Source organism: Bos mutus, chromosome 9 (assembly GCF_027580195.1).
Source record: "Bos mutus isolate GX-2022 chromosome 9, NWIPB_WYAK_1.1, whole genome shotgun sequence".
Taxonomy (NCBI): Eukaryota; Metazoa; Chordata; class Mammalia; order Artiodactyla; family Bovidae; genus Bos; species Bos mutus.
Window position 1 is genome coordinate 65,357,245 of NC_091625.1, and position 25,785 is coordinate 65,383,029.

The 25,785-nt window shown below is 36.6% G+C and overlaps 1 protein-coding gene across 2 annotated transcripts in view; it reads left to right on the top strand.

The window, feature by feature from the left end:
• The window catches only part of CEP162 (centrosomal protein 162), a 93,669-nt gene that overhangs the window by 27,398 nt on the left and 40,486 nt on the right, over nt 1-25,785 (top strand). For both annotated transcript variants that reach the window (XM_005897597.3, XM_070376640.1), the window contains 7 exons: nt 1,737-1,852; nt 2,753-2,783; nt 5,776-5,892; nt 15,833-16,024; nt 16,611-16,692; nt 23,345-23,627; nt 24,478-24,739. In XM_005897597.3, coding sequence (XP_005897659.2) covers nt 1,737-1,852; nt 2,753-2,783; nt 5,776-5,892; nt 15,833-16,024; nt 16,611-16,692; nt 23,345-23,627; nt 24,478-24,739 — 1,083 coding nt within the window. The remainder of the gene's footprint in view (nt 1-1,736; nt 1,853-2,752; nt 2,784-5,775; nt 5,893-15,832; nt 16,025-16,610; nt 16,693-23,344; nt 23,628-24,477; nt 24,740-25,785) is intronic.

Consider the following 25,785-nt stretch of genomic DNA (forward strand, 5'->3'; position numbering starts at 1 on the left):
ACTGAAAAATAGTAGAATCAGAAGTTGAATACAAGTCTTCCAGTTCTGGTCACGCTACAAGCACTATGCCACAGTATCTGAACTGCTTTTTGTTCTGCTTCTTTGAGGTGACACAAACACTACATCCTCTTCCATTGATTTTAGAAAGTTCCTGAATCCCAAGTAGTTGTTTAAGTTCATGTCATACTCTTCTGAAGGACTTCCCTGTAGTTCAAATGGTAAAGAAGCTGCCTGCAATGCAGGAAACCTGGGTTCAATCCCTGGGTCAGGAAGATCCTCTGGAGAAGGGGATGGCAATTCACTCCAGTATTCTTGCTTGGAGAATCCCATAGACAGAGAAGCCTGCAGGGCTACAGTTCATGGGGTGGCAAAGAGTTGGACATGACTGAGCAACTAACACTTACTTACTATACACTCCTATATGTCTTCCCTCCTTGTTCATCATCTTACTTAAGTAAGACTAATTCCTGAGGTACTTAAAATTCAGTGATTCCCACTAGAATATGAGAATGTTAATCATCTGATATTGGTCCTAGCATCTAGAATTTAATACAAGGTAATTTCTCTGTAACTGTTATGTGAATTAAATTATGTCTACTGATACTATAAAATTCCAGGCAGAGTTCTTTTTCCGATAGAAGAGAAATAGAGGTGAGCTTCTCAGCCTCAGAATATAGATACTGTTGTAACTAACCAACCAGCCTAGTTTATCTACCTAGGTCACAATACCCATGTTCTCCCACCCTTGTATACCTGTGAACTGAAATGGAGATATTTCTGTAGGTAGATCTCACTGGGAACATCTCTGTTTAACTTACTCATTTTCAGACTTCCATTGTTAATCTGCATTCAAGGAGAAGACTGAAAGATGGTCATTCCAGAAGCAGACTCTCAAACCTCATGCAGTCTCCGCCCATCAGGCCATCCTATCTCTGAACGTGATCTAATTTTTGAAATACAAATAAAATTATGAATGGTCAGTTCTATTCTGAAAAGGTCATTCTTGTTCTGCAGCCCACAAATCTCACTCAGTCCTTCAATTGGAGGGCTATAGACAACCAATTAAAAATTGATGATGAGATCCTGGCCAGACAGTTTCTGCCCATCTTCATCATAAGAAGCCTGATAGCATCATGTTAACTGGATAGACATTTGCCTTCTGCTGCAGAGTCATTGAGATAATAATTTGGGACTTGAGCTGAGAGAAGCCTAGGATTGGGAAACAGTGAAGGTCATTAAGGCTAGTGTTTTCCTAAGGGAGGTGTCAGAGATAAAGCTTTCATAAGTACTGCTTAAGGATAACAGTAGAAATAACTGTAAAGACTAAAAAAATCAACAAGTAAAATCCAACCTTTGGTAAGCAAGTCTAGATTTTTCAAAATGCTGCCTTTTAGAAGTAAGCAATTTGAGATTTTTATCTTTAAAAATTAAGTAACTGCAGTTTGTATTAGAAGTATATAATATTTTGAACACCTCTAGAAAATTTTAGTTTGAAAATAATATAAAATAAAACTAATAACTACTTGAAAGTACAAAAAAAAAGCCCACCCAAGTCTTAAGAATTGAATTCTCATCAATCTTTTCCCCAAAATAGTGTGCTCTTAAAGATATCCTCATGTTAACATTTAAGTAAATTACTCTTATGCAGACTTCTTTTGGAAATCAACAGTCTTTTCCTGGGAATTTGACTTTTTTGACTATGATTCTTGTGTTTTTTAAAAAACTATTTTCTTCAGAAAATTATAGTGATGATTTTGAAGATGAGGAGGATATTGATGCACCTTTGACTCTTAAGGGAGAGACTAAGTCCAAAGAAGATTCCCAATCAGAAAAAACAAATGTACCCAAACAGGTATGTATCAGTTATATATTTGACAATTTGGAAACTTCTTTCATTACCTTAGCTGACTACTGACTGTTGTTCTAAAAAGAGCTCAAAATAAAGTTCTTTATAGTCTTGCTCACTGTTGTAAAGTTATAAGTCTCTTAATACTCAGACACTTTCTGAACTCAGGATGTCAATTTTAATCTTAATGAAATACATGGCAGTAGATGGTTTTCTGAAAGATTTATTTTGGGAAATTTCTTTAAACTTTGAAAATTGAAAATTTCATTAAAATCTCAAATCTTAATTTTTAAACAGATGTATTAAACTGTACTTTTCTTTGGTTGGTCTTGTCCTTATGAGACATTCCGTCCCTAGTATTTATGCCAATAGTGATGTTACTGTCTGAAACTTATTGGGCTAAGATTGTAAATTAAATTAATATTGTTAATTGTCAATTAAATTATTCAGTTCACATTCAGGGATATTGTACTCTAATTCTCTGGTTTCTCAGTTTTTACCAAGACATGCCAGATAGAACTTATCCTTGAAGCTACCTAAGAGTAGACAGTTGCTGTTATAAACTAGTGATGTTATCTTGGATTTTGATAAAGAGGGTAATTTCTCAGCAAGGTAGATGAACAGATGACATCAGGTACTTTAAACAGGCTCATAAAGGCCTAAATTAATTGCTGGTAATCACCAAGGTTCTGAAGAGACTTGTAGAAGTTCTCTCACTGCTACATTTGTCTAGTCTTATAGAATTGTCAGTGAATGAGCATGATGAAAGAAATCCAGAAAGCGTATTTCTTGAGCTTTTCATAATGGGGTAAAGTGCTGGCTTTCAAGTTCTCTTACTCTTTGCAGTGTAGTCATTTCATATAAGTTCAATTTCAAATCATATAATGTTCGTTTTTTTTAATTTAGGAAGAAGAAAAAACTGGCATGCTGGCTAATGGTAAATATTATCTGTATTCATAAATTTTTGTAGACAGTTGGTCTGTTCAGATCTATATCTAATTCTGAATAAATTACTGTCTGTTTTTAAATAATTTCTGATGAATTAAAATTTACAGATTTTCTCAATATGTTTTTTATGCTTATCTTAAATTCTTCCTGTTGTATTTAAGGATATATGTTTTTTAAAAACCTTGGACCAAATGCCTTTATGGATAAATTTTACCAAACATTCAAAGATTATTAATGTTAATCTTCCTTAAACTCTTCCTAAAAAAAAACAGAAAAAGAGGGAATTTTTTCAAACTCATTAAGTAAAACCCAGCATCACCTTGATACGAAAGCTAGACAAATATTCCTCAAGAAGACTACAGATAAGCAATTATATTTGCAGTGACATCAAAAAGAATACAAACTTAGGGATAAATTTTATTAAGGAGGTAAATTATGCCTAGAACTATAAAACACTGGAAAGAAATTGAACACTAAAATAAATAGAAAAATATTCTGTGCTCATAGATTAAAAGAATTACTACTGTTAAAATGTCCATACTATCCAAAGTGATCTACAGATTCAGTGAAATTCCTATCAAATTCCAGTGACATTTTTCACAGAAAAAAAAAAATTCTAAAGTTTTTATGAAACCACAAAGGACTTCACATAACCAAAGCAAGCTTGAGAAGGAGCAAAGCATGGAGGCGTCACACTCCCTGACTTCAAAATGTATTACAAAACTATAGTAACCAAGACAGCATGGTACTGGTATAAAAACAGACATAATACCAATGAAACAAAAATCCATGCACCTGTAGTCACCTGGTCTTCAACAAGGGTGCCAAGAATATCAAATGAGGACAGATGGTCTCTTCAATACTTCATGTTTAGAAAACTAGATGTCCACATGCAGAAGAATGAAATTTAATCCTTATCTCATATCACATATGAAAGTCGACTCAAAATGGATCAAAGATTTAAGTATAAGATCAGAAACTGCTTAAATGAAAAGAAAAACATAGGAATATAGCTGCTTGATGTTATACTGGGCAATAATCTTTTGGATATGACCCCCAAATCACAAGCAAGAAAAGTAAAATAGCTAAATGGGATTGAATTAAACTAAAAAAGCTTCTACATACATAGCAAAGGAAAACAGCAGAGTGAAAAGGCAGCTTATAAAGTAGGGCAAAATATTTATGAACTATATGTTTGGTAAAGGATTAATACCCACAACATACAGAAAACTCACATAACTCGGTAACAATAACAACAAAAATTAAAAGTGAGCAGAGGACCCAAATAGACATTTCTCAAGATATGCAGCTGGACAAACAAGTGTATGAAAAATTACTAAACTTTACTAATTATCAGGGAAATGCAGATCAAAACCATAATGAGATGTCACCTCACACTTGTTAGATGATTATTATCAAAAAGAGGCAAAATAAGTTTTGGCAAGGATATAGAGAAAAGAGAACTTCAGTACACTATTGGTAGGGATATAAATTGGTGCAGCCGTTATGGAAAGCAGGATAGAGGTTCCTGAAAAAAAATTAAAAGTGGAACTACCTTATAATAATTCAGAATCCCACTTCTGGATATATAACTGGAAGAGATATCTGTACGCCCATATTTGTGTGTGTGCTCAGTTGCCAAGTCGTGTACAACTCTTTGTGACCCCATGAATTGTAGCCCACCATGAACCTCTGTCGATGGGATTTTTCCAAGTAAGAATACTAGGGTGGGTTGCCCTTTCTTCTCCAAGGGATCTTCCTGACCCAAGGATCGAACCTACTGGGTCTACTGGATTGGCAGGCAGATTCTTTACCCTGAGCCACCTAGGAAGCCCCATTGTCATGTTTATTGCGGGATTATTCACAATAGATGAGGTATGGATAGAACTTAAATGTCCATCAAAAGATGAACAGGCAAAGAAAATGTAGCATATATAGCTTAAAAAAAAAAAAAAGGAAATCCTGCCATTTGCAACAAAATGGATATATGTGGAGATATCGCAGTAAGGGAAATAAGCAGATGAAGAAAGATGCATACTGTTTATCCTCACTTATATGTGGAATCTAAAAATGTCAATATCCTAGAAACAGAGTAGAATGATGGTTACCAGGGGCTCGGTTTGGGGCATATGGAGGTTGGTTAAGGGGTACAAGTAAGTTATGGATATGTGATGTGCAACAGCGTGACTGAGATTAATGTATACTTGAAACGCGCTCAGCAGGGAGATCACATACACAAAAATGGGTACATGGATATGTTAATTAGCTTGATTTTGTTGATTATTTTATAGTTTCTGTTCAGTTCAGTTGCTCAGTTGTGTCTGACTCTCTGCAACCCCATGAACCCCAGCACGCCAGGCCTCCCTGTCCATCACCAACTCCTGGAGTTTACCCAAACTCATGTCCAGTGAGTCAGTGATGCCATCCAACCATCTCATCTTCTGTCGTCCCCTTCTCCTCCCGCCTTCAATCTTTCCCAGCATCAGGGTCTTTTCGAATGAGTCAGCTCTTCACATCAGATGGCCAAAGTATTGGAGTTTCAGCTTCAACATCAGTCCTTCCAGTGAACACCCAGGACTGATCTCCTTTAGGATGGACTGGTTGGATTTTATAGTGTATATGTTTATCAAATCAAGTCATAGATCTCAAATATATACAATTTTTAATCAGCACTATGTGTCAATAAAATTAAGAGAAAAAGGGTTTTTTTGTTTGTTATTTTCCTCTTTTCCTCAGCCCTTTGCCTTTTACATATAAAGATACATTAGACCTGTATTTAAGCATAGATGAGTTTTGATGTAAGCCTACTCTGTTGTATATAAGAAGAAAATCATTCTTGTTCTAGGTACATAGTTATATATTCTTTATATGTAAACATTTATCTTTGTTTTTATACAGATTTCATATGATTTAAGTATCTTGTTAATAGAACCATACAAGCTTATTTATATTCCTAATATTTTTCTTTTATGTTATTCCAGTAGTGCTGCTTGATTCATTAGACTCTGTTGCAGAAGTCAGCCTTGATGAACAGGATAGAACAAAAACTAAGCCAAAGGCTGTGTCAGATATGACTGATAATGAAATGATAGGAACAGGTAAGAATGAGAAACTATAGCTAGTCTCTAAACATGTAATATTTTGTGACTAATTGACTTCATTTCTGGGGAAAATATATATGATATATAATAATATATGTAATAACTGTCAATAAAATTTTACATTTTTATTGAAGTATGTTAGATTTATAAAGTGTTGGTTTCAGGAGTGATTCAGTTATATATCTGTGTGTATGTAGACATATATACTCACGTGTGTATATTTTTTAGATTCTTTTCTGTTATACGTTATTACAAGATGTTGAATATAGTTTTCCTGTGCTATACAGTAGGTCCTTACTGTTTATCTGTTTTGTATGTAGTAGTGTGTATTTGTTAATCCCAAACTCCTAGTTTATTCCTCCCTTAGTCACCAGAAGTTTGTTTTCTGTGTCTGTGGGTCTGTTTCTGTTTTATAAATAAGTTCATTTGTCTCATTTTTTTAGATTCTGCATATAAGTGCTATCATACAGTGTTTATCTCTTTCTGACTTACTTCACTTAGTATGATAATCTCTAAATTCATTTATGCTGCTTCAAATGACATTATTTCATTATTTTTCATGGCTGAGTAGTATTTTCGTGCACATGCACGTACGTGTGTGTGTATACATCACATCTTCTTTATCCAGTCCTCTATTGATAGACACCTAGGTTGCTTTCATGTTTTGAGTCTTGTAAATAGTGCTGCTATGAATATCGGAGTGCATGTATCTTTTTGAGTTAGAGTGTTCATCTTTTCTGGATATACGCCCAGGAGTTGGGATTGCTGGATCATATGGTAACTCTATTTTTAGTTTTTTCAGTTCAGTTCAGTTCAGTTCAGTGGCTAAGTCGTGTCCGACTCTTTGCAACCCCATGAATCGCAGTATGCCAGGCCTCCTTGTCCATCGCCAACTCCTGGAGTTCACTCAAACTCATGTCCATTGAGTTGGTGATGCCATCCTGCCATCTCATCCTCTGTCATCCCCTTTTCCTCCTGCCCCCAATCCCTCCCAGCATCAGAGTCTTTTCCAATGAGTCAACTCTTCGTATAAGGTAGCCAAAGTACTGGAGTTTCAGCTTTAGCATCATTCCTTCCAAAGAACACCCAGGGCTGATCTCCTGTAGAATGGACTGGTTGGATCTCCTTGCAGTCCAAGGGACTCTCAAGTGTCTTCTCCAACACCATGGTTCAAAAGCATCAATTCTTCAGCACTCAGCTTTCTTCACAGTCCAACTCTCACATCCATACATGACCACTGGAAAAACCATAGCCTTGACTAGACGGACCTTTGTTGGCAAAGTAATGTCTCTGCTTTTCAATATGCTATCTAGGTTGGTCATAACTTTCCTTCCAAGGAGTAAGCGTAGGCAACCTCTGTGCTGATCTCCATAGTGGCTGCAGCAGCTTACGTTCCCACCAACTATGTAGGAGGGTTCCCTTTTCTGTACACTCTCTCCATCATTTATTATTTGTAAACTTTTTCATGATGGTCATTCTTTTTCATGATGGTGTGGTGATATTACATTATAGTTTTGACTTGGGCATTTCTCTAATAGCAATATTGAGCATCTCTTCATGTGCCTTTTGGCTATCTGTATGACTTCTTTGGAGAAATGGCTGTTTACATCTTCTGTTCGTTTTTGATTGTGGTTTTTTCTTTTTTTTTCTATTGATCTGTTTGTACATTTTGGAAATTAAGCCCTTGTCAGTTGCATCCTTTGCAAATATTTTCTCCCTTTCTGTAGGTTTATGGTTTCATTTTGTTATATGTAAACAAAATGTTTACATTTGTTTATTTTGCGTAAAAACCTTATAAGTTTGATTTGGTTCCACTTGCTTATTTTTGCTTTTATTTCTTTTGCCTTATAAGAAAACATTGATGCAATTTATATTAGAGAATGTTTTGCCTACATTCTTTTCCATGAGTTTTATGGTGTCATATCTTATATTTTAAGTCAAGCCATTTTGAGTTTATTTTTGTGTGTGGTGTGAGGGTGTGTTCTAATCTCATTGATTTGCATGAGACCAACCAGCTTTCCTAACACCACTTGTTGAAGAGACTATTTTTTTTCTCTATTATATAGTCTTTCCTTTGTTGAAAATTAATTGACCACAGGTGTGGGGGGTTATTTCTGGGCTCTCTATTCTGTTCCACTTATCCATGGGTCTGTTTTTATGCCAGTACCATGCTGTTTTGATTACCATAGATTAATAGTATTGTCTGAAGTCTGAAAGGTGTGCCTTCTACTTTTTTTTTTTCCCTCACAGATTTGTTTTAGCAATTCTGGGTCTGTTGTGGTTCCATATAAATTTTAGGATTATTTGTTCTAGTTCTGTGAAAAATGTCATGGGTAATTTGATAGGGATCACATTAAATCTGTAAGTTGCTTTGAGTAGTATGGCTATTTTAACAATATTGTTTCTTCCAATCCAAGAGTATGGAGTAGCTTTCCATTTCTTTAAATCATTTTTAATTTCCTTCATCAATATTTTATAGTTCTCAGCATGTAAATCTTTTAGCTCCTTGGTTAGGTTTATTCCTAGGTATTTATTACATGCATTATTGAAAGGGATTTTTTTTTTCCTTTTCTGATACTTCATGTTAGTATAAAGAAATGCAACAGAGTTCTGCAACCTTGTATCCTGCTACCTTGCTGAATTCATTTATTATTTCTAATAGTTTTTGTGTGGAGTCTTTAGGGTTTTCTATATAGAGTATCATGTCATCTGCATATAATGACAGTTTTACCTCTTCCCTTCCAGTTTGGATCCCTCTGTTTCTTTTTCTTGTTTCATTGCTGTGACTCAGACTTCCAAAATATGTCAAATAGAAGAGGTGAGAGAGCATCCTGGTCTTGTTCCATATTTCAGTGGGAAGGCTTCCAGCTTTTCACTCTCGAGTACTATGTTGGCTGTGGGTTTGTCATAAATAGCTTTTACTGTGTTGATTTATGTTCTCTCTATACTCACCATGGTGAGAGTTTTGATCATTAGTTAATCTTCAATTTCATCAGATGCTTTTTCTGCATCTGTTGAGATTGTCATGTGGTTTGTCTTTTCTTCAGTTGGTGTGGTGTATGTATCACATTGATTGATTTGTATATGTTGAACCATCCTTGTGACCTTGGGAGGATCCAACTTGATCACGGTGTTTGATCCTTTTTATGTACTGTTGGATTCTGTTTGCTAATACTTTGTTGAGGATTTTTGCATCTGTATTCATCAGAGATATTGGCCTGTAATTTTATTTTTTGGTAATGTCTTTGTCTGGTTTTGAATCAAGGTAATGGTGGCTTCACAGAATGACTGTGGGAGATTTCCCTCATCTTCAGTCTTTTAGAAGATCTTGAGAAGAATCAGTATAAATTCTTTCTTATATCTTTGTTAGAATTCCCTAGTGAAGGCATCCAATCTGGACTTTTGTTTGTAGGGAGTGTTTTTTTTCATTACAGATTCTATTTCACTTCTAGTATTTGGTCTGTTCACATTATCTGTTTATTCTTGATTCAGTTTTGGTAGGCTGTATCAACAATAAAATTTTCAATCTCACATTTTCTACCTTTTTTTAACAAGTTAAATAGTCTGAACTTGCTAGTGGTGACCCTTTATGCCAATAACCTGAGTAAAGTGTGTTTTAAAAGAAATTCTTGTTAATAAGTGCTGTTGATACAAAGTATGGTACTGAGATGAATATTAAATAATTTTCTGTGCCCCCCCCCCCAATTCTGTTAAATTTGCTATATGTAGGAGAAGTGAGACTTTGTTTTTGTGCTTTTCCATAGTTCCTTCTGGGTAGGAAAAAGCTAGATCACATCCTGAAATTCTGAAATGTGTAGGACCATCTAGACTTGACTAAAAGTTGTAGAGACCTTTAAGATAGTACCTTTTCAAACTTTCTTAAAACAGTGGAACTGTTACCTGCCTCCCAAATGGAATCTTAGGTAGTACTCTCTATATAGATACAAAATGTATTTTATCAGTATAAATATAAATGTTTACATTTGTGACATTTACTTAAAAAGGTAGTGAGAACAGTAATGGTCTTTTGAAATTTTAAAAATTAAATATTGCAGATACTTGTTACATTCTTATATCATCAAATTTCCAGTATGTTTGTATATTTTTATTGTATAATATAAAAATATTTTTGGTTTACCACATAAACAAGTGCAAATGGGATATTTTCAGCTTGCTTTTGCAAGTCTTAGGTGACCAATATGGTCAACTAAGTCAACCCAGACACTAGTCAAAAAAGAGCAATAGAAATGGTAAATCACTAGCCAACTCTGACCATCTGCTTGCATTTTAATTTTACTTTTTATTTCTTTATGGCAATATAATATACTTTTTTATGGCAGTATAATATACTTGTAGTAGAATTCATGTATCATCAGTGCAGTTTGATGAATTTTCAAGTACTGAACACATTCATGTAACCGGTCACCAGATCAAAAAACAAAGCATGATCAAAACCTCAAAGTCCACTCGCATCTCTTATTTCTAGTCATTGCCGTTCTAAGAATCACCACTGTCTTGTTTCATTTACTTCCATTTTAAAATGTGAATATAACAGTTAAGTGTGATTATAACAGTTACAAAGTTAAAACAACCACAAAAAATTGCAACAGAAGTTTTCCATCAAAACATTACTGGTTTACTTGTTACTAGCTGACTGAATGTTCTGCCCTGATGGAAGCATGTGCTGGGCACATGTTCCTCAGTCTTAAAACTGTTTTTATTTAAATACTTGTCATACGTGCTCTGATAGTCTGCTTGCACTGTTTTCAGTAAGTAAATATGAATACTTTTAAAAGACAAGTGTAGAGCTACAGCTTTTCTAATCAGTGATACATTATAGGTGGTTCATTTATATACAGGATGGCCAGAGAAACTTTTTTCTAAGATATGCATGAAAACAAAGCCAGAGGAAAGAGTTATCACTCTGCTCTTCATATTTTAAAATGAAAATTCAAACATCTGTGGAACCTATGGTTTTCTCTGAATGAAAATCAGAGCAGTTTGAAAACTTCTCCTGTACATTATAATAAAACTCAGAAATAAAAAACATATCGCTGGAAATAGAAACTCTAATATGATCTCAGAAATTATATAAAATTGAAATTTTTTGGTCTTATTTCTTAGATATTCTTGATTCTGAAATAATTTGGTGAATCAGTTACTAGAAGAGTAAAGAGTATGACACTACTGTCTTTGGTCTTGGATTCATATTTCCAGCCTTGCCAGTTACCAGCTGGGTGACAATGGACAATTAGTACCTCAAAGCCTGTTTCCTCTTCTTTAAAATGACATCATTTGATGATCAATTGAGATTTTGTGTAGTGCCTAGCATACTGTTACAGTTCAATGAGAAGTAGCAGCTCTGTGGTTCTTATCACTTTTTATTTCAATACTGTTAATAGTCAAATTATAATAAAGAACCTGAAGGCATAAATACCTTTTGGCTATGAAGTATAAAATTTACCTAGTATTTACAAAAGTACACTGGAAAATTTCAAATCAGAGTGTGAGCTTGGATTAAGAACTGAAAGTATCAGCGGCTTCCTTTGTTTTACCATGTGTCTTCAGCCATAAGCAGGCTCAGTTTAGGTGATACAGTGTCAAAGATTTTTATCTCTTTTTTTTTTGATAATACTGTTCATGAAACTTGTGCTTTACTGTCTTAAAAAGGTTGGTAACTATAAAATGATGGTCAGATCTAGCCTTTTGCTTGTTTTCATTTGTCTCAAGGGCAGGGACCATTTTGTGCCATGGTTGCATGCCTGGAGCAGTCACAGGAGGACAGTGTTGTTTCACAACCAGACCCCTGCCTCTGCCCAATAGGTTCTGACACTTCTCTGCCTCTTAAATTGGAAAATATAGTGGGTTTTTGACTTGTGGTAATATATAAAATACATGCAAGAAGTCAGCCCTTTTCTCTCTATAAAATGCATAAAAAGATTTTAACATAGAAAGGACCTGAGAAAATATTTGAAGAGATAATAGCTGAAAACGTCCCAAACATGGGAAAGGAAATAGTCAGCCAAGTTCAGGAAGCACAGAGGAGTCCCAGGCAAGATAAACCCAAGGAGAAACATACCAAGACACATAGTAATCAAACTGATATAAATTAAAGACAGGTAAATTATTAAAAGCAACAAGGGAAAAATGACAAATAACATACCAGGGAACTCCCATTAGGCTATCAACCAATTCCTCAACAGAAACTCTACAAGCCAGAAGGGAATGGCATGATATATTTAAAGTGATGAAAGGGAAGAACCTACAACCAAGAATACCCAGCAAGACTCCTTCGGGTTTGATGGAGAAATCAAAAGCTTTCCAGATAAGCACAAGTTGAGAGAATTCAGCACCACCAAACCAGCTTTACAACAAATGCTAAAGGAACTTCTTTAGGCAGGAAACACAAGAGAAGGAAGAGACCTATGGAAAGTAAATCCAAAACAATTAAGAAAACGGTAATAGGATCATACATATCAATAGCTACCTTAAATGTCAATAGATTAAATGCACCAACTAAAAAACATAGACTGACTGGGTGGATGAAAACATGTGCATGTATGCACTTCCACTTACCACATCACTCTGCTTGACACACCCCTATTGTATGTAATTATTTTATTAAGTTGATCATGTTCCTATTATGGTTGCAATTATAATTATCTTTTATATTTTGTTTGGCTATTGACTGTGAAAACTGATAAATATCTTTTACTCTTATGATTATGTAACTATTACTTAATATCATTGTATCATGATTGGTCAACAGAAAAATAATAGAACTCTTTATCACCAAAAATAGGATCTAATAGAAAAACCTGTAATCACTTTTTAAAATCCAGATGCATATCAGAATGATCTTGAAATTTTTTGAAAAATACAAATGCTCAAGTATTACTCTTTTTCTCCAGAGTTCCAGATATGTTTCTGATGAGCAGTCATGTTTAAAACCAACATGATGATCTTTTACTTTTATCTAGTGTGTTTCACTTTGTCTATTTCATATTCAGTGCTCCCTTTTCATTTAGTTTATGTTCTCCAATTTCTCCATCTCTTATTTTCTTTTTTTGATGTTCTTTCTCAAGCCTTTATCAAGTATAGTAGAAAAGCTTTTGTATACATATATATAAATACGTATATATATTTTAGGAAACTTATGAATTTTTGCCTAACTAAAAAGTTTATGACATTTTGATTCCACTTGTTTGACTTAGTATGAATAGAATGTTAGATTTCTAATTAAAGGGCTTCCCTGGTGGCTCAGACAGTAAAGAATCTGCCTGCAGTGTGGAAGACCTGGGTTCAATCCCTGGGTTGGGAAGATCCCCAGTATTCTTGCCTGGAGAATCTCCCAGGACAGAGGAGCCTGGCAGGCAACAGTCCGTGGGGTCGTAAAGACAGAGACTGGTGGTCTACAGTCCATGGGGTCACAAAGAGTCTAAAAAATAGATAATGCAATAAGCAACAGAAGTTTACTGTATAACACAGGGAACTATGGTGAATATCTTGTAATAATCTATGATGGAAAATAATTTCAAAAATAATATATGTGTGTTTGTATAACTGAATCACCTTGCTGTGCATCTGAAACATTGTAAGTCAACTGTACTTCAACAAAATATATATATATTAAAAAAAGGTCAACAACTATGAAATTATTTTTAATATCAGTTGGATTAATGATTCAAATTAGGAGACAGGTACCTTTCCCTTGCTCTGTTTTCTGAGCAGCATCTAATGCTTCTCTACCATTTCTAATTTTTAACTTTTAGGTAATTTGCTTTTCCACATGTTTGCTCAGCTGTTAGTTTAAGCCAAACCTCTTCTTGCTGGCGCCTCATGCCTGTTAAATTAGGTATGCACATTCAGTACTGTGATGCTGTTTCCCATTGGGATCATTTCTTTCATGCATACTCAGCAGATACTTAGGCATCCAGGTATTTCTCTAGAGGAGGAAAAATGTCTTTTGCCTTTTTCATTTCTTCATAAAATTAATTCTCTTCTCCCTTTGAGTCTGATAGATGGTTTGGAGGGGAAATTAGGCTTATTTTATCAGGCAAGATTGTTTTCCTCAAGTCCTGCTGAACATCCCTGGCACTTAACTGTTAGTGATTCCAAACTGGTGGTATCCCCCACTTTTTAAATGTATTTATCTTTTTATTTATTCTGCTGCACTGGGTCTTAGTTGCAGCCTGTGGGATCTTCCGTGGTGGCGTACGGATTCTCTGGCTGTGGTGCACAGGCTCTGGAGCATGCAGGCTCCAGTAGTTAGAGCACTCAGGTTCTCTGGTTGTGGCACATGGACTTGGTTGCCCTGCAGCATGTGGGATCTTAGTTCCCCGACCAGGAATCAGACCTGCATCCCTTGCATTGCAAGGCGAATTCTTAACCACTGGACCTCCAGGGAAGTCTCCTTCTTCACTTTTTTGTTTTTAGTTTATTTAAGCAAATGTATTCCATATCGGACAGGCTCCAAATAGCAATGGTGACCTGATGACTTCAAGCAGCAGATGGAAAGCTATTCCATTGTAAGGCATTCTTACATAATCACATATGGTACTTGGCACCCTCTTACATTTAGAGTTGAAACTAGTTCCTCAGAATTTTATACTATGCAACTTATAGATTATATAAAGAGGAGGCTGTATATATACTCTTTTATCTTTAGGCATTAATTAATGGTCATAGTTATCAAGAGAACAGAAGTCTGATCACCCTATTTCTCTTGTTTTTTCTACTTGTCTATAATGCTTTTATTTCTTCTAATTTTGAAAATTCTGTTAATAATGAAAAGTACAAAATGAGTAGGAAAATACTCATAAAAATCTTAGATCATCATTGTCATTAGATTCTTTGAATTCTTTTCTCCATTGTTTATCAGTTGGTGGGACGAGAAGGAGGTTGATAGGGAAGGAAAAGTGAACTGTGAGATGAGGTTCTCTGTTTTGGATAACTGGGTGACTGATCATGCCATAGCCAAAGTCACAGATATTGGGAGCAGAACAGATTTTGTTGGGGAATGTAATTAATTCACTTGAGGATGTGATTTGCTTATAGAACAGTCTACATGTCTGTTAGGAAGTTCAGTGTTCAGAAAAGAGATAGAAGATAGATTAAACAGAAGACACAGGTTTGGGAGTCAAATGTTTATAGGCAATTTCTAAGCAAAGGGTGTTAATGAAATTAACACCACCCCCACCCCCCCAACACACACACCCATAAAAAAGAGAAGTTTGAAAAAAGAGAGCTGAAGATGGAGTCCTGAGATGAGCTATTTACCACAGAAGGTGGAAAAGCAGCCATCAGAGCATTGAGAAGAACAAGAAGGTGTTATACGGAGGAAGCAGTCCCCAGGAAAAGAGCAGGGCCACATGTCTCACAGGGCAAAGAAAAGTTTTAAGGCTGAAGAGAATTAAAGGCTGGGTTTGTCCCCTGGGAAATTATTATTTTTTTGTATTATTATAGCAGCTTTAGCAGGGTTTTGGAACACACTGGACTGCAAAGTTAGAGGATTGAATTTCAGTTGAAGAAATGAAGAATATTAGATGTTCAGTGGCTCAGGAAAGCAGAGAGAGAGGTGGGAGGGTGGGGTGGAACAGAGGAGAGACAGAATCCTTGAGAACTTTTTGTGTCAGTTTGAGAAATTTAGGAATCGTTTTCTCCAGCGCAGAGAGGTTGTATAGGGATAGTAGGCAGAGATGATTTCACAGTTAGCCTGTCAGAACACATTTCAGCCTGCTGAAAGAGTCCCTGAGCCTGCTGAGATTCACGCTGGCAGGCTGTGGCCACCCATCACTAAGGTCTGTATTTCACTGTATCATGTCAGCATTGTCCTAAGCCTTGTTCGTCATGCGTAACAGATTAAGGGATGAACTTAGTGTTTTATGTTTCTCATGTATTTGTGTGGTTATACTAGAGATTACATTTATCTCAACAGGTATTTCTTACGGACAAAGCAACAGTGACATTGAAGCTCTGCATCAGGCTTATTGTCACGTAGCCCATTCTTTGGGAGATGCAGATGAACAAAGAACTGAGAGCAATGCAGCAGAAAATACCAAGAGCTCAACAAAAGATCATCCTCAAGAAAATGAAGGGTCCTCTAAGAACATCTCTACTACAGAGTCTGGTAAAAGTGTCTTTGTTTGAGCCTCTCTCTGAGCTGTTTTCAGTATGGTATAATTTAAATACAATTGGCTGTAGTAATGATTTCTCAGTATCTGAATTTAAAAGATTGTTCAAATAAATCTGGGAATTACCCTTTTAACTATAAAGTTAGTATCGAAAATAGGTTAAAATTTTAATTCCTCCTCTAATATGCTTTGACAAAATTAAGAAATCTCTTGAGTATTTTCATATTTTTTTATACTTTTCCGTGAACATATACTAATTTTATTTTTTTTTAATGGAGAACAGTTTTGGGGGATCAACTAAATACATAATGTTTGTGGATATACCCATACACCTATGCTTAGAGAGAAAGAAAGAAAGTAGATATATATTTCAAATATAAATACCAAAGATTTGAAAATTCTGCTGTTTCCAAACTTATTTTTTGGTACAAATAAGTTTACAGTGGGAACCTGGGATAATTATATGTATCATTTTGTTAACTATGTTAATCAGAGAAAATGTGGTTTTGATGGTATTAGACATTAAATTAAGCAATTTCCATAACATTTTTGGTTGCTGTTTTTTAACTTTTGTTCTCTCAGATCTGCCCACAGTAGAGGAGCTGATGAAGCCTATCAGAATAGATTCCTTTGGGGTCAGTGGTTTTGATTTACAACCTGTCAGGTATGAGTTTCTTGGAATGGATCGTGCAGGATTGTTTATTTATTTATTGTTTTGTCACTGCAAACTTCTAGAATCATTTGTTCGACCGATTTTTCCCATTGAGGGCAGGAGGAGGAGGGGATGACAGAGGATGAGATGGCTGGATGGCATCACCGACTCAATGGACATGAGTTTGGGTAAACTCCAGGAGTTGGTGATGGACAGGGAGGCCTGATGTGCTGCGGTTCATGGGGTCGCAAAGAGTCGGACATGACTGAGCGACTGAACTGAACCTAACCATTCCTAGTGAATGATTAACAGGTAGCTGGTATGAGTCTACCTGTGCGTCATTCCTGTTTTCTTTTCCTATTAATCTTTCCTCAGTTTATCAAAATTCATCTAGTTCTAAAATTAAAAAATAAACAATTGCTACTAAAAAGTTGCTGCCATTAGGTGAGTAGTCGTAAAGCTTTTCACTGAAAAATAAAATCCCTTCAGCTCTAAGTAGCTCAGGGACAGCTGATGCGAACACTGAGAGCAAACATGAGTTTTATTCTGCATGTGAATCATACACTCACTTCTTTATAAACCAGTAAATTCTGTGCTTAGTTACAGACTAGCTGTCATCTCCCAGGGTGAGATCTTGGGTCACAAGAGAAGTGGGCTTCACAAAAATCCCTAGCTACCGTACATTTTAATGACAGTTTTCAGGACTTGGCTGTCATTCACCAGCACAGAGAATCATATCACAGTCACCTTGTTGTAGGACACCTTGACATCCTTGCAGCACCAAGAGTGTCATATCCGTTATCTCGTGAAATCTTCATAACAGATAGGTCAGCATCTTTATCCCCACCGTTCAAGTGATGCACCCGAAGTAAGCAGACTTAACTGGTAGAGCTCTCACAGGAACCGGACGATGATGATGACAATAACAGCTAACATTTTAATCACGTGGTTACTGTGGACTAGGTGCTGTACAAAGCTCTTTACCTATCAGACTTTATTTAATTTTATAGCAATTCCATGAAGTCTATTCCATTATCATCCTCATTTCATAGATAAGAAACTGGGGGATTAAAGAGCTTAAATTAATTTCTCAAGATCATATGGCCATGACCCAGAAACACACTCAAATTGTCAGGTTTTTGTCTCCATAAAATATTTCTGTGAAAAGCCTGTCGTCTATTCATGTATTTACTTGTTCATTTATGTTTTAACAGACAAGTTTTTGAGCCCCTCCTTGAACTCCATCTTCATCATGTAAATCCACTTGCAGTGATTTCTTGGTCTTTTTCCTACGTTTGTGCTAGTTGAGACAAAATTCAGTGTAGCTTATACTAAAACATCTGGTTTTGTTGTAAGTCATGTCCAACTCTTGTGACTGTACACTGCCAGGCTCCTCTGTCAATCGGATTTTTCATACAAGAATACTGGAGTGGGTTGCCATTTCCTTCTCCAGGGGATCTTCCCGACCTTGGGTTGAACCCTGGTCTCCTGCATTGCAGGCAGATTCTTCACTGACTGGGCTATTAGAGAAGCCCATCTACTTGAATACTAAGTCTAGATTCTTCCACTGATCTGCAGTGCTAGTTAATAGTTTTAAAGGGCAGTTGTGCTCACGTAATCGTTGCTGTTTTGGGCTCTGCTAGTGTTACTGAAGAGGTTTTTTTTTGTTTCTTTTTACATATCTTGTGTCTCTCTTGGCTTCAGTTCACTTCAGTTGCTCGGTCCTGTCCAACTCTTTGCGACCCCATGGATGGCAGCACGCCAGGCCTCCCTCTCCATCACCAACTCCTGGAGTTGACCCAGATTCATGTCCATTGAGTCAGTGATGCCATCCAACCATCTCATCCTGTCGTCCCCTTCTGCCCTCAGTCTTTCCCACCATCAGGGTCTTTCCAAATGAGTCAGCTCTTCGCATCAGGTGGCCAAAGTATTGGTGTTTCAGCTTCAACATCAGTCCTTCCAGTGAACATCCAGGACTGATCTCCTTTAGGATGGACTGGTTGGATCTCCTTGCAGTCCAAGGGACTCTCAAGAGTCTTCTTCAGTACCACAGTTCAAAAGCATCAATTCTTTGGCACTCAGCTTTCTTCACAGTCCAACTCTCACATCCATACATGACTACTGGAAAACCCATGGCTTTGACTAGATGGACCTTTGTTGGCAAAGTAATGTCTCTGCTTTTTAATATGCTGTCTAGGTTGGTCATAACTTTCCTTCCAAGGAGTAAGCGTCTTTCAATTTCATGGCTGCAGTCACCGTCTACAGTGACTTTGGAGCCCCCCAAAATAAAGTGTGCCACTGTTTCCCCATCTACTTCCCATGAAGTGATGGGACTAGATGCCATGATCTTAGTTCTCTGAATGTTGAGCTTTAAGCCAGCTTTTTCACTCTCCTCTGTCACTTTCATCAAGAGGCTCTATAGTTTTTCGTTTTCTGCGCTAAGGGTGGTGTCATCTGCATATCTGAGGTTATTGATATTTCTCCTGGCAATCTTGATTCCAGCTTGTGCTTCATCCAGCCCAGTATTTCTCATGATGTACTCTGCATATAGGTTAAATAAGCAGGGTGTCAGTATACAGCCTTGACGTACTCCTTTTCCTAATTGGAACCAGTCTGTTGTTCCATGTCCAGTTCTAACTGTTGCTTCTTGACCTGCATACAGATTTCTCAAGAGGCAGGTCAAGTAGGTAGTCTGGTATTCCCATCTCTTTCAGAATTTTCCACAGTTTATTGTGGATCCAAACAGTTAAAGGCTTTGCCATAGGCAATAAAGTAGAAATAGATGTTTTTCTGAAACTCTCTTGCTTTTTAGATGATCCAGCGGATGTTGGCAATTTGATCTCTGGTTCCTCTGCCTTTTCTAAATCTAGCTTGAACATCTGGAAGTTCACAGTTCATGTATTGCTGAAGCCTGGCTTGAAGAATTTTGAGCATTACTTTACTAGCGTGTGAGACGAGTGCAATTGTGCGGTAGTTTGAGCATTCTTTGGCATTGCCTTTCTTTGGGATTGGAATGAAAACAGACCTTTTCCAGTCCTGTGGCCACTGCTGTGTTTTCCAAATTTGCTGGCATATTGAGCACTTTGACAGCATCATCTTCCAGGATTTGAAATAGCTCAACTGGAATTCCATCACCTCCACTAGCTTTGTTCATGATGATGCTTCCTCAGGCCCACTTGACTTCACATTCCAGGATGTCTGGCTCTAGGTAGCACCATTTTAGTAATGTGAATTCTAGTATGGATTTTTGCATTTGTGTTTTAAGAGCTGAAAAAAAGTGTACTTTCATTAAAGGCATAAGTATAAACGCTAGCATACTTATCAAAAAACTTTTTATCGTAAACTAGGATGAGTAATTCTAGCTGCTATAACAACAGAAAAAAATCCCTTGAAATTTTAATAGTTTAACATCATCAAAAATGTATTTCTTGCTCACATAATTCCGTGTATGTCAGTGCAATTGGGGTAGGACTGTGCCATAGGCATTTAGGGACCAGGGCTGTTTCAGTCATCAGCACACAGCTTTAAGGTTCTCATGGCTTCATGTAAAGAGTCTATAAGAAGAGAAAAAAGATGGTTTAGTGTACTTCCTTTTAACTGCCTCAACAGAAATGTTACATCACTTTAGTCCATATTCTATTGGTAAGAACCAGCACCTCTAGCTAACAAGGTCCAAAAGGAATGGAAAATGTGGTTTGCTTGTGTACCCAGAAAGAAAGTAAATGCATTTGGTAGGCATCTAGCCTATCTCCACCAGAATCTGCACTTCTGTCAAATATCCATTCCACTCTTCATACAAAGACCTACTTCACACAAAGACCTACTCACCTCCTCCCCAGCAAATAGGCCAAAGTCTCATTTAGGGCTGTATCCGTCTGAAAGGCCAGTATTTCTTGGTGAAGCACACTTCTCTCTATCAGGTTTGAATGTAGCTCTTCATTGTCTGCTAATCAATGAATTAAAAAGACAAGTTACTACTTCCTTACCCACACCTTTCCCATTCAGAATGGAAAAGTATGAGAAGAAAATACAGCCATCAGTAATGCAACTTTGAAATCCACTGAAAGACCTTGTAAAGAACTTTCCTTAATTAGGCCAGGATTCTGCTCTTAAGGTGGAGCTACCAAGTAACTCTATTGTTTCATATAGCTCTTGGTTCCAATCCTTGAAGAATTTGACTTGTATTTCATCTCTGTTGGCTTCAGCTGAAGTGGTTTTCAGGGGGAGGGTATGCCGTCTTGGAGGAGGCACTCGTTTCTCCATCTACTTTCTGCCTGCAGGTGGTTTTAAGGCTCCCAAACAAGTCTCTAAGCCTTTTTTCTTTTTTTAAGTAGAGTTGTGGTTTCTTTGTCACTACAGCTCCTTCAGAAAGTTTATTAGACTTCTGATGTACTTGGTTCCAGTTAGTCCCCTGTGCCAGTAACTACACTTAACATTCTTTGCTAGACACAGGTTTTAAATCTGTTTTATGTCTGCTTCCTTATTCCCTCTGTTTTTTCTCTCTCAGTTGCAGCTGTCTGAATATATTTTTAGGAACAATAACCTTAAGTTTGAAGATGACATTTAGAATATATGATATTTGCCAAGGGACTGAGTCACTCTTTTCAACCAAGAAGCTCTCGTTGGTATCTTGCTTGTTCATAGCATTTTGTAATGCTGAATCTTACTGTTTGAGTTTAGACATGGAGAGTGAACCTAAGACACCTTAAATTCCACACTTTGTTCCCTCTGATTTCTTCTTAACAAACCAACCCGTTCTCTCTTGAAATTATTTTTTTCTCATAATATCTTGTCAAAAGTAGTCAGTGGTAGCTGGCACTTAAAAACTGCCTGTTCTCTCCTGCCATTTTCTTAGTACCCTAGCCTGGGTAGCCGTGTGGTCTGCCTTATAAACTGTTGTAGGTGACAGTTTAGCAAATGTTCTGTTACCATAAAACATGGGTTGTTACCTCTCCAGCCTCTGTATCAGTTTCCTTGCCACCTAAAACCCAACGACTAAGCCTCATATTTTAGATCTTGCCATCATAGCACTCACATTCTAAAGACAAGAACTAGCGTCTGGCCCCATCTAGACTGAAGGCAGTGATGAAATGTAGTTCATTCAGTCACAGCAAGAAAAGGGAACAATTATGATGATAATCAGGTTCTGCTACCATTAAGAAGGAAAGAACTATTATCAATATGTTTTCTGATTATTACAGCTACTTCAAGTATTTCTAACAGTTATTAAGAAACTAATCTTCCTTATGTGAAAATGGTAGCCTCTTAAACTTTCCTTTTATCTTATTTTACAAATTTAAAAATCAAGTAACCTAATGGACCATGATGTAGTAATTAAAAAATGACAATATACGTATTTCTGGAACTCCCATAATATGCCAATATTTAATCATATTTATAATATTTCTTGTAAGGAATAGTTTCCATATTTTAAAAATCTACTGATCTGAAATGTCAGAGAAGGCAATGGCACCCCACTCCAGTACTCTTGCTCGGAAAATCCCATGGATGGAGAAGCCTGGTAGGCTGCAGTCCATGGGGTTGTGAAGAGTCGGACACGACTGAGCGACTTCACTTTCACTTTTCACTTTCATGCATTGGAGAAGGAAATGGCAACCCACTCCAGTGTTCTTGCCTGGAGAATCCCAGGGACGGGGGAGCCTGGTGGGCTGCCGTCTATGGGGTCGCACGGAGTCGGACACAACTGAAGCAACTTAGCAGCAGCAGCAGCAGATCTGAAATGTAACATTGCATTTAAGTGTTTTAAACTAAAGGAATGATTTTATTTTAAAGTCCTAGTGATTTTTCTTGTTTCACTTTAAAAATTTCCTGTACTGTGGATGAAATTATTCATTTTAATATTTATGTTTCATGCCTTGATTTAAATTATGGTTACTTCTTTATTTCTTCTGTTGTGTGTACTTAGTTGCTCAGTCAGGTCTGGCTCTTTATGACCCCATGGACTGTAGCCCACCAGGCTCCTGTGTTCATGGGGATTCTCCCATGAACATTCTCCAGGCAAGAATACTGGAGTGGGTTGCCATGCCCTCCTCAACCAAGGGGATCAAACCCAGGTCTCTGGCATTGCAGGCGGATTCTTTACCAGCTGAGCCACCAGGGAAGCCCAAGAATACTGGAATGGGAAACCTGTCCCTTTTCTAGGGGATCTTCCTCAACTAAGAATTGAACCAGGGTCTTCTGCATTGCAGGAGGATTCTTTACCAGCTGAACTACCAGGGAAGCTAGAAATGTATAAAATATTTTTCCTGCCTAAAACGCATGTTGACGTTATGAGCTATATTACAAAAAGGCTATTTAGAAATTCACTTTTAAATTTTTCTTGGACAAAAGCAATCTCAGTCTTGTTTGGTTTGTCTTTCCTTTGAAGTAGGTCTCAGAGTCAACCATGAAGTCCCTTATGCTGCATTGAAATTATCATTTTAAAACAATTATGTGATGCTGTATAAGTTTACTGTCTTAACCAGAATTGTAAATAATGTCTTTAACATTAATAACCTAATTTAAACATTTACAAATATTAAATATATTTAACGTTATATATTAATGTAAATATGTTTTATATATAATGTATACACATATTATTAAAACTGATATTTGAGGACTTATATAGGGTTCATTCTCTGTGTCCTGTTTTGTTTTATAGCTATAAGAAACTCGCTGAGAATAAAGAAACTGAATTTGTTAGCCCTTTACCCCTTAAGATTAACCCAAATGTTGTGTCTCAAGAACCACAAACTGTGAGCCAATTGTTGGACAAAAATGAAGAGAATGTAGTTTTAGAAAAGGCAACAAATGAAGTTACAGAAAATAACTATCCAAGAGCAAATGCTGTGGAAGAACAAATAGATAAAATGTACCTTGATATTTTGAAGAAAAAAATATCTGTTGGTCCTTCATTATTACCTCAGGATGACAAAACAAATAAGGTAAGTTTTTATAATTTGCATTGATTTGACATTCTGATAAATGAAGTTACGTAAATACTGTTGAGAAGTATGTATTTCCTAAGCTAGTGGGATCGATTACATACTGATGTCCACATAAATCCTGGACATCTGTGAGAAGTATCTATTATAACACTCTGTGGTCCCCAAATTTAAAAATACCACTGTAGCATTAGCTCTCTTTCAGAAGCCATTCTTTACATTTTCATTTTTTTAGTGAACATAGTCTAGAGTTTGAGTAGCAGAAGAAAATTACATGTATTCATCATTTTAGTGCTTTACAGTTGTCTAGTAGTCTCTGTTCTACAAAAGAGGTGAGTTGGCATTTCATATACATGCTGTTCACAGCTCTTGAGAAACTTACATTTCACTGTTCCTTTTTTCTCTGTTCTTGATTTATTCTGATTATATATAATCAGACCATGACCACAGCATTCCGTTTTTATTTTACAGTTCTGAGTTATGTGTTTACCATAAACTATCACCTTGTAGAATAAGGCAGGGTACTACTACATTTTTATGTTGAGAGATCTGGAGAAGAAAGATAAGATTCTTGTCATTTCAACACTTGTTCTCTGTTTTCTTCCATGTTCATTCATTGCTTTCTGGCAAGCTTATTTTGTTTTATTATTTTGCTTTGTCTTACTCTTGATTTTGAAAATGTTGGTTCCAAATATTAAAATTCTGATGAATTTAGAGAACTTTAATATAATGGTTTGCCTTCTATGAATTATGTTCTTTAGTTATCACTATGATTTTGCTACCTGTTAATCTTATTTGCAACTGTAGTTGAAGTTTATTTAAGTACTAAAGAGTTTGTACTTGTATGCAGACTTTAAGATCTCAACTCGATTCTGGAGAAGAAGGGACTGTAACTGGTAAACAGCTACCATACAAGAAGACCAAAAGTGCACCTCCTTTATTTAAAAGAAAACCCCAGAGTGGATTATATGCATCAGTTAGGAGTTCAGGGTATGGCAAACCCAGTTCACCATTCAAGACATTTTCTAATCTTGAAAAGAAAACTTCTAAGGACATCATGAAGAGCAAAAACTTGAGATCTATTCTTGCCTCAAATCAAAGTAGGAAAAAAGGTAATCATTCTATACATCTAGTATATTATTTTCCTTGTTCTCTGCTTTCTTTGTTTCCTTTCTCCTTCTATGAACTTTCCTTATTAATAGAAAAAAAATGAATTGTAAGGTATTACATTCCATTTCTGAAAGATTCAGTTCTATTGAGTTCAGGAGGTTTTTCATCGTTAGTTCTGTGTCTTCCTGAAAGAAACCCAGAAAGTATAGGAAGTGAGTATCCAATCCCTTCTCATCTGGTTGGCTTTGTAATATTCAAAATGTTTGCCAGAGGAGAGCTATCAATTCAGAATCAAGTGGCAATGTACAGGTGAAGGTTGATCCAGAAAGAAATACCTGGGTATTTGTTCAGTATAGACTTGGAGAGTCGAGATGTTTTCTGGGTCACAGAATGCCTACTTCTATACGTCATAGTTCAGTTCAGTTCAGTCGCTCAGCCATGTCCAGCTCTTTGTGACCCCATGGACTGCAGCACACCAGGCTTTCCTGTCCATCACCAACTCCTGGAGGTTGTTCAGACTCATGTCCATTGAGTCAGTGATGCCATCCAACCATCTCATCCTCTGTTGCCCCCTTCTCCTCCCGCCTCTCATCACAGTGCCTCCTAATCTGGATATTTCCTAATCCAGTCATTTTTTAATATGTTGGCAGTAGGCAAGGGTAATTTTCCACGTAGAAGCCCATGATGCAAGTAAAAGAAATAGAGATGTTTGACTTAGACCCACATTTCTGTTGCCTTTGGACTTCATTGGGAGAGGGAGAGCAATAGAGCCAGAAGCATTTTGTCCTTTTCTGTGTGATTAAATCGAATAGGTGACCAGTTCCATCATTGTTATCTGGTAACAATAGTTGTCAGAGGAGAAATAACCTCGTTGGAAAATTTACTTCTGCCTTAGAGTATTTTCCCTTGCCTTTCCCCATAACTGTCAATTTCAGGGCCACATTGACTGTATTTAAAATTCTTTCAGCATCAAAGACTCTTTTCTTCTGTCTGTGCTCATGCATATTCGCTGCAGAAACTCATGCGTGTAAGCTGGAAAGGCTGGGGC